Source organism: Pteropus alecto, unplaced genomic scaffold (genome assembly GCF_000325575.1).
Source record: "Pteropus alecto unplaced genomic scaffold, ASM32557v1 scaffold76, whole genome shotgun sequence".
Taxonomy (NCBI): Eukaryota; Metazoa; Chordata; class Mammalia; order Chiroptera; family Pteropodidae; genus Pteropus; species Pteropus alecto.
This window is the reverse complement of record NW_006443138.1, coordinates 30,697,362-30,711,382: the sequence shown is the minus strand read 5'-3', so window position 1 is coordinate 30,711,382 and position 14,021 is coordinate 30,697,362. Positions and strand designations below refer to the sequence as shown.

At 43.8% G+C, this 14,021-nt stretch overlaps 1 protein-coding gene across 15 annotated transcripts in view; it reads right to left on the bottom strand.

Annotated features, from left to right (window-relative positions):
• The window catches only part of CACNA1C (calcium voltage-gated channel subunit alpha1 C), a 606,859-nt gene that overhangs the window by 131,673 nt on the left and 461,165 nt on the right, over nt 1-14,021 (bottom strand). For all 15 annotated transcript variants that reach the window (XM_025041061.1, XM_025041070.1, XM_025041069.1 and 12 more), the window contains exon 10: nt 603-693. In XM_025041061.1, the coding sequence (XP_024896829.1) occupies nt 603-693 (91 nt within the window). The remainder of the gene's footprint in view (nt 1-602; nt 694-14,021) is intronic.

Here is a 14,021-nt window from a genome sequence, read left to right as displayed (position 1 = left end):
GGCAGCACTTATTTTTGAGGAATCAGCCACAGCCTAGGCTAAGCACAGGTGAATTTATTAACTCAAGTTTGCATTTCGGGCTCCCGTTTCCCTTCCCTAGATGGATAACTTAGTGTTGTAGATAAGAACCAAGATGTTTATCATTTCTCTGTGTATTTTCTTACCTGTTGGCTTTCCTTCCAGGTCACTTTTATCAGAATGGAAAGGATGGTTAGCAGGACCCAGGGACCCTAACATAATTGTCTCTTGTGAAAAGAGATGAGAGGGGCTGAAGGAAGAGGCTTCAGAGCCATTCCCAACCCTGCACACACACTCCCTGTATTTCTCTGATGTGATGGCAAGGAGCTCAAAATCCAAGTGTCAGAGCTTCACAGCAGAGCTGAATTGAAGAGCAGTCTCTATTTAAGACTCATCCCCACACCCTAGGGGCTATCCTCATCCTAGCTCCCTCCCCTTTGCTCCCCACACAGCTTTCTGTTTCTTGCTGTGCTCTGATCCCTGCCCATCCCAGTAATGAGCCACCCCATTCTGACTTCAGGACACAGCTTCCTTGCCTGCACCCCGGGAAAAGCCCAGACCCTGGGCTTGCTGAGCCTACTCACGCCAGCCTGGCCCCACAGTTTTCTCCCTCGATGTCACCTCCAGCCACGTTCTCAGTGTTGACAGACTCCGTCTCACTTGTGGGCATGCTCACTGCAAGAGTCAAAGGGATGCAGAACAAGGCATGAGGGTGGGAGGAAAAGGGAGAGAAGAACATTAGTTTGCGACACGCCCAGTCCCAGGACAAGTGCTGTTTGGGACGAAGGGGACCGAGCAACACCTACTGGTGGGGAATAACAGTGCTGCTGGAGCAGGCTGAGGCCTTGGTACTGCCCTGGCCAGGCTCATGGATTTCTTTGAGTGACATGCCTCCTGCTTGTCTAGGGTAAGTTTTGCTGCCAAGGGCACTCTAAACTAGTGGGAATGTGGGAGGAAATTTGGTGATAAGATCATTTACCTTATAGGAGTCATTCTGAAAACCTGACCGTTGAATCTTTTCTCTACCCTCAACTCTACACTCTCAGAGAAGCTGTGCAAACTTTTCCATTTGCATCCACTACTCGCCATCAAAGGGGAGATTTCATAAAAATATTTTATTTCCCTTATTTTTTTCCACCCACCAATTCTAGGGGTCTCTACCCCCAAACTTAGGGTCCAGCTCATTTATAGAAAGGGGATTTTCTGCCACCTTCATGAGCTACTAGATAGATTTAGAGGACAGTTCTTTCCTGTAGTGTGCAGTATTGAGTCTGTTATATCTAGGACTGTACCTGAAATAGAGCTTGAAGCAAATGACCATGAACGGAATCATGCACTAAGATTTAAACTAGCATTGTAGACATCAGGAAGGAGGAATCCACTTAATTAAGTTTACATATGGCTTAAAGACAGACTGTGGGGACACTAGCTCCCTTTCTAGCAACCTTGATATTCCTACCACAACAGGTTGACTTGGGATATAAACCATCTAGTTCCACTAGCACCAACCTGTCTATCCATCTCCAGTCTTCCCCTGAGGTGACAGAGGCTGAATTTGCAGACCAACTGGGATTTTCCCCTTGGAACTCATTTAGTGGCTTAGAAGCCATTTCTCTTATTATTAATTTTTATTCCAAAAAAAAGTTTAATTCAAGAAAATTCTTTTCCACAAAATTCTTTTTCCACCTTTTATTACCCTTTTCAAATGATACAAACATGAGTTCCTTATTTGTGCCAACCCTGTTCTTTAGAGTGGCCATCACAGCATAGGTCCTGGTTCAGCCTTCCTTGCAGAACAGAACTCCTTGTGTGGAGAGAAAATCACTGGCCCTCAGCAGCCAGGGAATCTACAGTTAGTGAGGGTGTGGCATCAGGGGATGTGGCATCATGTGAAAAGTCTCCATGGGGCCACCACAGCCAGGAAAAGACTTCTACTGGTTATATGCATGATATTTGTTGGATGTGGATTTTTCCAAGTTTTTTTTTTCTTGTGGATGAACACAAGATAGGTGGGTAAGAAGAGACTCATTTCAAGAACACTGAAGATACAAAGAGAACTCATGACTTATCAAGTGTTTGACTGTCATGGATGAGAGACTCCACCCTAGGATGCGTTTTCAACAAAGCTGGGTAATAAGAAATCCAGATGCCATTAAAGTTTGGAGCTGGATGGGACTTTAGACATTTTCCAGCTCTAACTTGTCCCCTTCACTTCAAAGGACAAGAAAGTGACAGATGCCCAAGGTCACACAATGTTTGGGGTGGGACTTGGACTGGAGCACAAGTGTCATGACCCCCTACATCATGCTCATTTTGATTGCATCTGTGTTGACCAACTCCCTTCCCTATTCTCTAAGACAAGATGAGATTCTTAAAACCAAAACAGGCTGTGGGAACATCACTGGAACGTGGTGAATAGACAAATGGTGTTATTGAATTTGACAGCATTTATACTCTCTTTGCAGCCTGAGATCTGAGGGAGCTGGTGAGGAAGACCAGACCTTAGGGATGGTTTTAGCACTGGGAGCAGGAAGACAGACTTTCAGAGCTTTCCAGAGTTCCTTGCTCTATCTGCCCTGAGGAAGAAGTAATATAATTGAAGAGCCTTCAGTCTTTCAGTCATTTCCAGTCATTTCTCACCTAAGGTTCTTTTAACTCTTCAGGCATCGTTATTTCAAGAGCTGAGCTTTGTATTTGATTTTGTGACATTTTGCTCCAGAGAGCTCCTTAGGTGTGGAATAGTGTGATGGTGGTGGTGCTAGGCTTGAAAAGGCAACCAAATTAGGAGTAGGCAGGCCTGGACTTTAGAAGGAATCATACCCCCTTCTAAAACAAGGCACTGTTTGTACCAGTATCAAGTTGGCATTTACAGTGACCTTAATCTTGCCTGGCACTATCCAAAGGCAAGATTCCATCAAGGAATAGCTGCTGATTTTCATGTCTACTGACTTTATATATATGAAGACATAATAAGGCAGTGGCTGTGAGTGAGACAGATTACCATCCCCTCACAAAGACACACACATACACACAAACACATACACACACATACATGACCACTGCATCACAAGCCATCAAGAAAAATACCCTCCCATCCAGTCCGGTATGTACCAACACACATTTATACACACAGAGCACAGGAGAACGTTACCATGGGTTTCTGTGGAGTGACTAAACCAAGCAAACTTCCCTTTCTTCTGATCAAGCAAGCCCGTTGGAGCGCCTCCTTTCACAGACAAGATGGTCATTTTCAAGAACCAGGAACAAGACATCAATAGAGAGCATGCAGTCAGCCACGGGCAAAAGAAAGAAACAAGGAACTCAGCTTTCACATAGAACATCCGTTTTCATCTCCAAAAATAAACTAAAAAAATTACAAAAAACAATGAACCAAAACATATAAGAAAACATCATAAAATAAAATCAAAACCCCAAATCACATAAATTAATGACACAAAACAAATGATGAACACTGGGGAGAAGGAATTACTCCAGAAGAGGTTTCGGTCTACATTGGTCTATCTAGTTAGTGGTTTTGAGGAGAGAGCTTCCTGGAAGTGTCGTGGTTGTGGATATGAAATACTTCAGCTAATTCTTGAGAAAGAGAGTATTCCAACTCCATTTGATAGAACTGGCATTAACCATGCCTCTGTCAGGTCCCTATGGAGGATGCTAAGGATGAGTGGTGAGTAAGGCATCATCACGGCTGATGAGAGAGGTGGGAAATCTGCTTCCACTCATGAATGTAAGTGTGTGCCCTGATGAGAAAAGCTAGGTGGCCCCATCAGTCCCGGGACAGGGCATGAGGGGAAAGTCCATCCAAGCTTTAGGTGCTTCTTATCTCATCTTCTTCCCCTGAAACTCAGATTACGTTCAGTGAACATCCTTGAATGATGCTTGTTAGTGAGAATTCTGAAGACTGGCTCATGGCAGAAAAGGTCAGGCTTATTTTTAACCTATATAAAGGGTCATTTCTCAAACACACATCTTTAAAAGACAAAGTTTGGAATAAGCAGAAACTTCACAACCAGTAGCATTTTTTTTCCCTCAAAAATCTTATTTGAAAAAATCACTGAGAGTTAGGAGCTGAAATGAGGGACTTCGTTTAAATTTGCCTCCTAGTAAAAAGATATGTTTCAGTTTAGAATGATAACAGTCACTCAAGTGAGTATCTCATAATGAGTGGTCTTTTATTCGAAGGAGTAAACACGTGGCTGCCAGACACCAAGTTTCTGTTCGCGCAGTTGTGTGGGGAGATGGGAACCTTGGCCAGTGATAGAAAGCCCAGAACATTGTGATCTGTTATACAGAAGCATTATCCAACTTTTGGCTTTAGCATCAATATTGTCCCATCTTGTTGGATTTCAGAAATAACTGTATAACTTAAAAAAAAAAATAGAAAGAGTTTGATAAAATCATGGCCATTCAATGTATATCTGAATTTGACCATGGCTGGTCTTTCATGCAGGGAAAGTTGGCAGCTGCCTGTGTGCAAAGTGATTTGAAGAGCATATAAATCACCTCTCTTGATGGCAGGCAGTAGTCTCCGCTAGATCTGCTCTTTCAGATGAAGTTATATATCTGAAGGTTTCTTGTTGAAATGAAATTAAAATATCTCATCTGGAAGGAGCAGTACATTAACATATTAGTGCCTGTTAATTTGTGATAGTTTATTCCATAAGCACATGTGGTGAAGATGCAGTTGTGCCCCTATTACTAAGAGATTAGACAGCACGATCAAAGCTGATTCTTTAAGGGACTTGCTGCCCTGGAGAGATGGACTTGGATTCCTTCTTGGAAACTGAGTGTCCAAACAGTTGAAAGTTGAGAATTATAAATGCTAAATACTAATTCTGGGGATTAGATGGACAGCCTGACTCCTCCTTTGAACACTCAGATGATGCACTGGTTGGAAACCAAGGCAGAAAAATGGCAAAGAACCCAGGTGCCTGAGGGCACTTCTCCTCTAAAGGCCACTCACTCAGTGCCCTGAGAAGTGAAGCTTGATGCCTGCTCACCTGTGGACAATGTCATGACAATACGCCCTCTGTGGAATGAAATGTGCTTCATTGAATGGATTTAGGAAGAAGAATGCTGAGGAAGAATGCTAGAGAGAAGTTAGTTTTCTAACTTTCTAAGTTCACTGGTACTTGGTACTATGAATCAAATCTGGGTCTCTGGGCTCTCCTCTCCCTTGGCTTCTGCTGAGAAGATTCCAAAAGAAAATGAGATTTTCATTAAAAAATAATTAACAGCTGCCATTGCAGGTGGTGGATAAAACAATTACATACTTAGTAATTTCACCAACAGCTACAATGAGTTGTGTAGACTCCATCTTTCTGACAACTGATTACATCTTGATTAATGTTGTCTTTTCCCCAAACATCTACTCTTGGTAGCAACTCTTGAGTGAATGGTACTTACTAGAACAATTTCTGTGTCTCAAGAGAGGTACACAGTTCTTGACTTACAGTAATCAATGCATCCCCTGACTTTCTGGGAGAATAGTTGTGTGGATCCTGGGAGAATTATCATAAGTCACTTCTGACACAAAATAATTTCCTGAAACTCGAAATCATATGAATTGTGCTGGGAGAGGAGCACTAGATCTAAGCCATTGTGAAGATCAGTGTTCCCTGACATGTCTGGGTTTGCAAACCCTCTGAGGGTTTATTCACTAAAATTTAGGAATCTTCCATTAAATACCAGGCAATGCTTGGAAAACATGGCTGCTGTTTTCTGCTGGCCAGTCTTTCTGCAGCTGTGGTCAACAGAGAAAGAATAGGTTCACAGCACATAACCCTCTCTATAAAACTAGTGATTGTCTCCAGTCAGGTCCTAAGACTGCTTAAAACAAATCTCCAAGTGGTGAGTCTGCTCCAGACTGTTCCAGTGCATTAATGCTCATGTTTTCCGCAAAACAGAAATTAGATCTCTTATAGCCATTATGATGCAACCGATGCAATACGTGTGCCCAAAGATGGCCAACCTCATTCAAATGAATAAAAAATGACTTCAGAAAGGGCTAAGATTTGAGAGTAAGAGTAACTTCAATTTTGATAAAAGAAAAAGGAAGTCACTAAGGTTGCTTAGCAATCAATCAACAAAGGAAATAGTAAGCAAAATCTTCTTAGGTATTCCTTCCTTTATTCTCTTTCCTCTTCTTCTCTCCTTCCCTCCCTCCCTTACTTCCCACTCCTGAGGCCGGAAGAGATATGTGGAGAACCATCCACATATAAAATAGCAGGCCTTGCTTCTTGAGGCCTTCTGTCTCAGATCTTTTCACACGTCATCATCAACTGAGTGACACTGCAGCAAAGCTCCATTGAGAGAACAAGGAATGAACTTGGGGAGAGATGCAGAAAGCTTCACAGTTCCGAAATCTCTGGTCATCCAAGACAGCTTTGACATTGTCCTGGGGAATGAGGCTTTGCAATGCCCTATTGTTACCGTCAGCAAGAATAGCTGGCCTCTCTTGAGATTTGCTAAGAGAAATGCCCAGTCTTCATTCTTAAACTTAGCTGATGGCCTCACTACCCAAGGTCAGATGACTCATCAATTGCTGTCAATCTTTTATGTTCCTTTGTCGGAAGATGGTTGGTGTATCAGGGCCAGACATCCCAGGCAGTAGATGAAGGCATTTCTCATCCAACCTTAATGTCTCCAGTACTGTGGAGTGCCATATGGAGCCAATGGGCTGACTCCTGGGTCAGCCAGACTGCTGGGATCCAACTGCCCAGGCTTCCATGTACTCTTGGATGGAACTGTGACATTTATTTTGCCATTTACTTGGCAGGTGCTCATTTTATTTATTTATTTATTTATTTTTTGCATATGAGTGGTATAATAAGTATTCACTTTCTCAAAGCATTATCAGAGTTCTGGCTAACAAGCAAAAAGATTCCTAATTTTCTACCTCACTGACTCTAATCTGGAATCTAAAACTCCCCGAGATCTGACTCCATCCTATCTGTGATGGCTGAAGGCGTCCCCTCAGGAATTCATATGTTGAAGTCCTTACCCCTATACCTCAGAGCTGTATTTGGAGAGAGTCTTTAAAAAGGTAATTAAATTAAAATAAGGTCACGAGGTTGGGCTCTAATCTAATCTGACTGGTGTCCTAATAAGAAGAAGAAATTTGGACACAGCTATTTATAAAGGGATGATGATGTGAAGTCACAGGGAGAAGATGGCATTCTACAAGCCAGGGAGACAGACCTGTCTCCCACAGCTCTCAGAAGGAACCACCCTGCTCATGCCTTGATCTTTGACTTCTGGCCTCCGTGAGACAGTAAGTTTCTGTTGTTTAATTTTCCCTGTCTGTGGCACTTTGTTAGAGCAGCCCTAGCTGACTAGAGCACTATCTGTTCATCCTTATTCCCATTACTTCCTGTGGAAACTCTGCCCAAGTCAGGCTACCCTCCTCATCATCCCTTGAATGTGCCATCTTTATTCCAACTTCTGGGCTTTTGTATATGTTCTATATCATGCCCTCTCCTGGACTGTCTGTCCATCTCCCCTGCATATATTCCAGGGGTCAGGAAACTACAGCCCTTGGGCCAAATCCAGACTGCAACTGGCTTTGTAAATGAAGTCTCACTGGAACACAACCATGCCCATTTGTTAGGTGTGAACTATGGCTGCTTTCACATGACAACAACAGAGTTGAATAGTTGGAGTGGAGGCTCTATGTGGTATGCAAAGCCTAAAATATTTACTAACTGGCCCTTTAGAAAAAAAGTGTGTTGACTCTTGAACTATTCAAATTTCGCCCATTCCTAGAGGTCCAGTTCTAGCCTGTCGAGGCTTTCGGGACTAGCCACTGCCCTTGAGTCCCCTCTTCTGAGCTGCAGGAATACTGGGATCTGTGAGAATTATAAATAAAAACCTGAATTCAAGTTTTAGTTCCATCCTCTCCTAGCCTTGTAACTTGAAGTTATTTGACCTTTCTGAGGTCAGGTTTCCTTATCCGAAAAGAGAAGATAATGATACTTTTTATTTTAAAAGGTTCTGGCAAGAATTAAGTGAAATATTTATAAAATAACTCTGTAAAATGGTAAGTGCTATAAGTATTTGCTAATATTACCAACTAATTTAAATCTGTTTTTCTTATAGTTTGCTGTACAAGAATTAGATTTATGTCCCTAACTAAATCATGACTTTCTCAAGGCCAGAGACTTTATATTAGAATTTTCTGAACTCCCTTTCAGATCCTAGTGCTATTGGATATGGAACTATAACAACACTTTCTATCTTCACAGAATTTTAAGGGTATTCCTATATGCTGGACATCTTGAGGATTTCTCCTTCAGCTGTACTCTCCATCCCTCTCTGCCATGTCCTGTATCCAGAAGGCTGAGTTTGTAAACTGCATCAGTAAGCTCTCCTATGCTGGGGCTTCCTGTTGGGTTGGCCAATGGGAATCACCAGCAGGATGTCTGTGAGGCCTGAAGAGAGTGAGGCAGGGTCCTTCACTCTTCTGGCACATGCATGCAGGTTGGTGCAATTTGCTGAGGGCTACAGGTCTGTCACATGGCCCTTTCCTTATAACTACCCTCTCTGACTTCTATGAACTGCTTCCTCACTTTGTCCCTTCAGGCCTGGGGTGGTAAGACCTCCCCTCCCTGCCCCCACCCCCAGCAGTGCTGTCCTGAGTTCTGCACTATCTCTTGCTGACTTCCTTAAACCCTGCCTGTATCTTCAAAGCCTCTCCTCAAATCACTCAGTTTACATGTCTACCTGAGTGTGTAAGGTAGATAGAATTATCTGATTGGCAGGTGAAGAATAACCCCCAACAGTTGAAAGTGACAACTAGCAAATGGCAGAGAATGACTGTCTTTGAGTTCAGAGCTTACCTGGCTACATCAGGCAACTTCCAGAATAACTTTGCTCAAATGAAAATTTGCTGGTTGAATTATTGATAAGAACTAGTGATATAGGGTATTATCACGGGATTGCTTTAGCCTCATGGCAGAACATAATCAAACATTCTGGTGGTGGTTATTGCCCCAGAAGGCTCTCTTGGGAGGAACTGTGTTATAGTTCATCAAATTTAATTTTCTCTTGCAGAAAAAATAACTTGGGAAATTATTCTTTACTACTTTTCTACAGTTTGACAGATCAAGCACAAGGCTAGGTAGTCTCAAGATGATGGGTGAAAGAGCTCCTTATATGTCTTTATCCAACTCAGAGTCTTAGGAATCTCCCCAGTACTGGCAGTCTAGAAAATGCCAGAGTCCTTGCCTTGGCCTTGCCAATAAACAGCTCCAAACCCTTGATAAGTCACGTGATAATTTGGGGTCTCATTTTCCTCGTCTCTTACATAAGTAACCTGAACTAGATGATGAATTGTAGGTCTCTTATAAGGGACAGAAAGAAGAGTAGGAGAGGAGAAAAGCACATTTCAGAATAAAAGAGGAAAGAGATGGTAAGAGAGAAAACAAAATGGTACTCATTTTGTCTGGGTTGAAAGGTCACAGAGAAAGGGGCCATCAGCCTTCAGAGCCATCTCAACAACTTCCTGCCAGCTCAGGCCCAGCATGGTTTCCTCCACATAAGCAATTAAAACCTGGTTGATTTTAAGCCATCGGAAAGTAAATATAAAACAGAATTAAATATTAAGAAGCCAAATAAAGTGGCCTTATTAAAAAGGCACAATATAAGCATGATGTGCCATCATCATAATTATTATTACTGCTATAAACTGAGAGGAGGCACAAATGCCTGCCCTTGCTCCGCAGCTAAAATCCAAAAAAGAAAAACTGGGGTCGTTGTGCTCTCAGCAGGCCATAAACATCCAGTGCTCCCAAGCAGAAAATTTCTCTTCATGATTGTGGTGCCACTGAGTCAACGCTTCAGTTATTATTCGGGGGGGTGGGTGTGGGGTCGAGGGGAGGTGGGCAGTGCAGGAGGAGGCAGGGGAAGGAACTTCAGCTGCAACAAACACACGTCCCTTTCTGTTTCCTTTCCCACCCCCACCCCACCTTCATTAGGAATGATTGGGCAGCGGGGAACATTCTCAGGCCCTTGGGACTATGGGGAAAACAGGACAGCTGATCACATAGAAGGGGTTGGACACGCCCAAGGAAAAACAGCTCACTGAAAACACTGATAATTTTAGGCATAAAACTACTTTTAAGTTGGAGAGAGGACATTATTCTAGTTCCCAAGGTCAGGTTTAGCAGTAAATGGTCACCCATGTGGTACGATACGAAGGGGACAGAGGATGACTTGTGTCCCCAATCTTTCTCCAATCCAGTTCAGTGATGTCTACTAGTAATTCCTTCATTTTAGGATCTGGTGCTCTCAGAGTGCAAATATTCTTGAGATGCATAATAGTAATAGCAGTCATTTCTATCTTAATAATAATAGTTCAGTTTTTTGATCACTTGCTACATGACAGCTACTCTTCTATGCACTTTACATACATTAACTGATTCAAACCTCAAAATAATCCTATGAGGGGTCATCTATTCCAATTACATGTTCTCAATTTATGGATCAGAAAATGGAGGCTTAGAGAATTAAGTCACTTATTCAAAGTAAGCAACTAAAAAGATCGAGCATTTGAACTGTGGTGGATGGTACACTAAGTCAGCCCTCTTAGCAACTACATATACTGGATTAATTTATAAAACCCTTTCCTAATCACAAGAGAGAACTAGAAAGTCCTAAAGATGTGCTTATACCACTAGGAGGAGAAGAGAGGCAGAAAGTGCAAGTGGAGATCTGGGGGAGAGAAGCCACTTATTTTATAATCATGCCCAGGGCCTCCCTGCCAGCTCTTCTGGGCAAAGAGGGAGAAGCAGGAAGCAGAGCAGCATGGTTAGGAGCACGGGCTCTGGAGCTAGGTGACCTGAGTTTGAATCTTGGCTCTGTGGCTTTGGAGCTATATGACCTTGGATATGTTACTTTACTCCTCTGTGGCTCAGTCTCCACACTGCAAAACAGAGATCTGAATCACAAGTGTATTGCAGGGCTAGAAGTAGGCCAGCTCTCCATTTCACAGATGAGAATGTTAAGGTCCAGAGGGTGTCAGTGACTTGCCCAGGGTCACACAGCTAGTTAGTGGTAGAGGTCTAGTCCTCCTTCTGTCACTTGGTTATGTCTTTTTCCACTTCGCATTTACTTACATCACAGAGAGGCTGAAAGCCCACCCTTGGTCATCACAGATGAGCATAGGCTCAAGCCTCCCTCCCCTGTCTGGAATTCAAAAGTTCTTCTATGGGTGAATTTTATATGTTGTGTCCTATTCTTTGCTGTTGACAACAGCTACACAGAGCTCGCAATCCACTCTCATTTTCTCTTTTCTCTTGGGCTCTGTTTTCCACTTCACTGCTTCTACTGCTCAAGATAATTTTGACCTAGGTCATATTTCCTGCAAGGAAGTCCTACAGGCCCCAGCACAATCTCAAAGGATGCAGGTAGCCACAGTGGGGGTGGGGTGCGGGCAGTTATTGGAGCAAGGAGCAGTACTTCTTCAGAAAGGTCCCAGCCTTGCCTTCCTTTTGAGCATGCAAGTAAATTGTTGCCTTACATTTCTAGGCTGCTTGCATCAGTGCCATTTATGTGGAGTGAGTCACTTTAGCTCCCAACCCCATGGTGCCTCTTCAGCCTCATACTTTCATGCATGAGTTTATGGGCAGCTGTCAGAATATCAATCAGCTTGCCCCCTTCTGCGGCAAGTCCTTTCCTTTAATTAATCTCCCAACTCTGCCTGCTGGATACAAGTAGTTGTTATTTTCCTCCCTATTGACCTGGTTGCAAGACCAAGGATGCAGTTTACCTGGTCTACCTTGCTACTTCAGTTGCCCTCATCTTTCATTGAGAAGTCCTTCACCAGTGTGGGATAAGACCTGGGGAAGCAGTGCTTCCCTCCTCTGCATCAGTCAGACCCTGTTAGGACAGATGGCCAGAGCACAGGGCCACAGACAAAGAGGAGCAGCAGCCAGAGGCAGAGTTCTGGGATGGTGAGGGCTGCGCGCCACGATCTATGAAGCAATTGGAAAGGTTCATTTTAGATATGGTAGGTTGGGAGACCTCATCACTTCCTTCAAATACCTGGAAATTTTTTCATGTCGGAGGAAGACACTGCCTGCCTAGAGTAGTTCTATAAGGAATAGGCATCAAAGAATGCGAATCGAAGGAGCAAAGATTTTGCCCTAATGTAAGAAGCATTTCCAAAATGACCTGGGCACCTTGAGACACTAGGAGTTGCTCATTTCTGGATGTTTTCAAGCATTTGCTGGGGGTTCAAGAGGAGATTCCTAAGATTTCTTTTATCTTGGAAAAAAGAAGCTGACATTTATAAGCAAGGAGCTCTCTGTGTGATGAAACACCAGATTGTTGACTGTTTGAGAGGGGGACAGGGAGGGCAGGGGGAAGGGGTACTTGAAACCTATACTGAATTCTCTCATCTGCTGGATGGGTCTTTCCTCAGCATCATTTCTTCACATCACATCATTATCACTTACTGCCTAGAATCCTCAGCCTATCTCCCAAGGCCCTCTGAAATCTGGTTTCACTCTGCCTATCCAAACTCCTTTTCCATTTCTACCCAACATTCACCCTCTGGTTCAAGCATTTGGCTCTACTCTCTACTCTTGGCCTCCAGAATATACCACTTTTGGTCAGCTTGGTTTGACCCCATTCTTATGGAAGACCTAACATAGGCATGGTGCTTGCCAGGTACTGTACACCTCCACCTGACCTGCCCGGTTGGGACCTCCTATGGGCATGCACAAGACCCTCTTTCCTTCCAAGGCCTATTGCCTCCATGGAGACTCTTACACTACACAGCAGCTTCTTCCGGAAACATGTACCATGTAGTGTAGAACTGTGGTATACACATGGTGCTTTTTCCGCTCAATAGAAAAGGGTACGGCACTGTGTGGTGCTGGAGCATTCATGAAATTACCTCATTTAATCCTCAGAACCACCTGGGGAAACAGCCAGGGAAGGTGTCTTCAGTCACAATTTGTAGATGAGGGAACTGAGGTTTCAAGTGAGCAGAGCTGGGACAAGGACACAGGTCTCTGTCCTCTGCTCCCTGTTGCTTCCCCAGCCACATGTACCTCTGACTCTTGCTCAGGAATGGATGTAAGAGTTAAGGCTCTCCCTGTCCCACTTTGCCAACCTCACCTGCCCTTCCCTGCTCTACTCTCTTATCCTTGCCTGTCCACCAATAATTTCAGGAAGCATGGCATCTTCCTTGGGTAACCAGATGGGAAGTTCTACAGGGCTGGGAGTAGAACTTGTAACTTCTGCTGGAGCCATGGGAGGCATGCCACAAATAATGGTGGAACTAGAGCACGCATGTCTCATGCAGCTTCCTTCTACTTCTCCTTTACCCTCAGAGAGGGGTAGGGATGCACATGTCTGCATTGGGGCCAGGGTAAGCGTTGTTTCATTCTTTCAGTTTCATTAGAGTGGGCACTGGAACATGCATGGTCAGCTACCCACTCAAGGCTCCTCTCTCCCTCCTGTGCTATTTATGGGAAGGGCCACTGGCAGGCAGTGCCTGCTCATGTCCACAGCCGCTGGGGTGACTCTGAACCAGGCACAGAGAAGGAGAAACCAACCTCAAACCAAACATGCAAGAAGAAATGGATTTTAATGCCAGACAATGTCACTTTTACTATTCTACTGAGCAGCCTCTCTCTCCAGATTCTTCCTTTTATGACTGACTCTGAATTAAAGGTATTATTCACCCTTCATCTCTCCTCCCTCTTTTCCTTAATCTTAGAACTCTTCCGGAATTTCTCAGGAGAGTTGGGCTAGTTAGAGAGGCTGACTGTTCTTCCTTTCGAAGAGAGAAAAGGCTTTTGAAACCTAGAGAACAGGGACCACTGTCATTAACAAGCAAAAGGCCTGGAGGCGCTGGCAGAAAGTGGGAATGCTAGTGTTCCAGAAATCAACTCTGAATAGGAGGCACGACCTTGGGTTCACCTGGGTCTCCAGTTATTGCTCCCCTCTGAGTCCTAGAGTCCATGAGGATTCCTGCT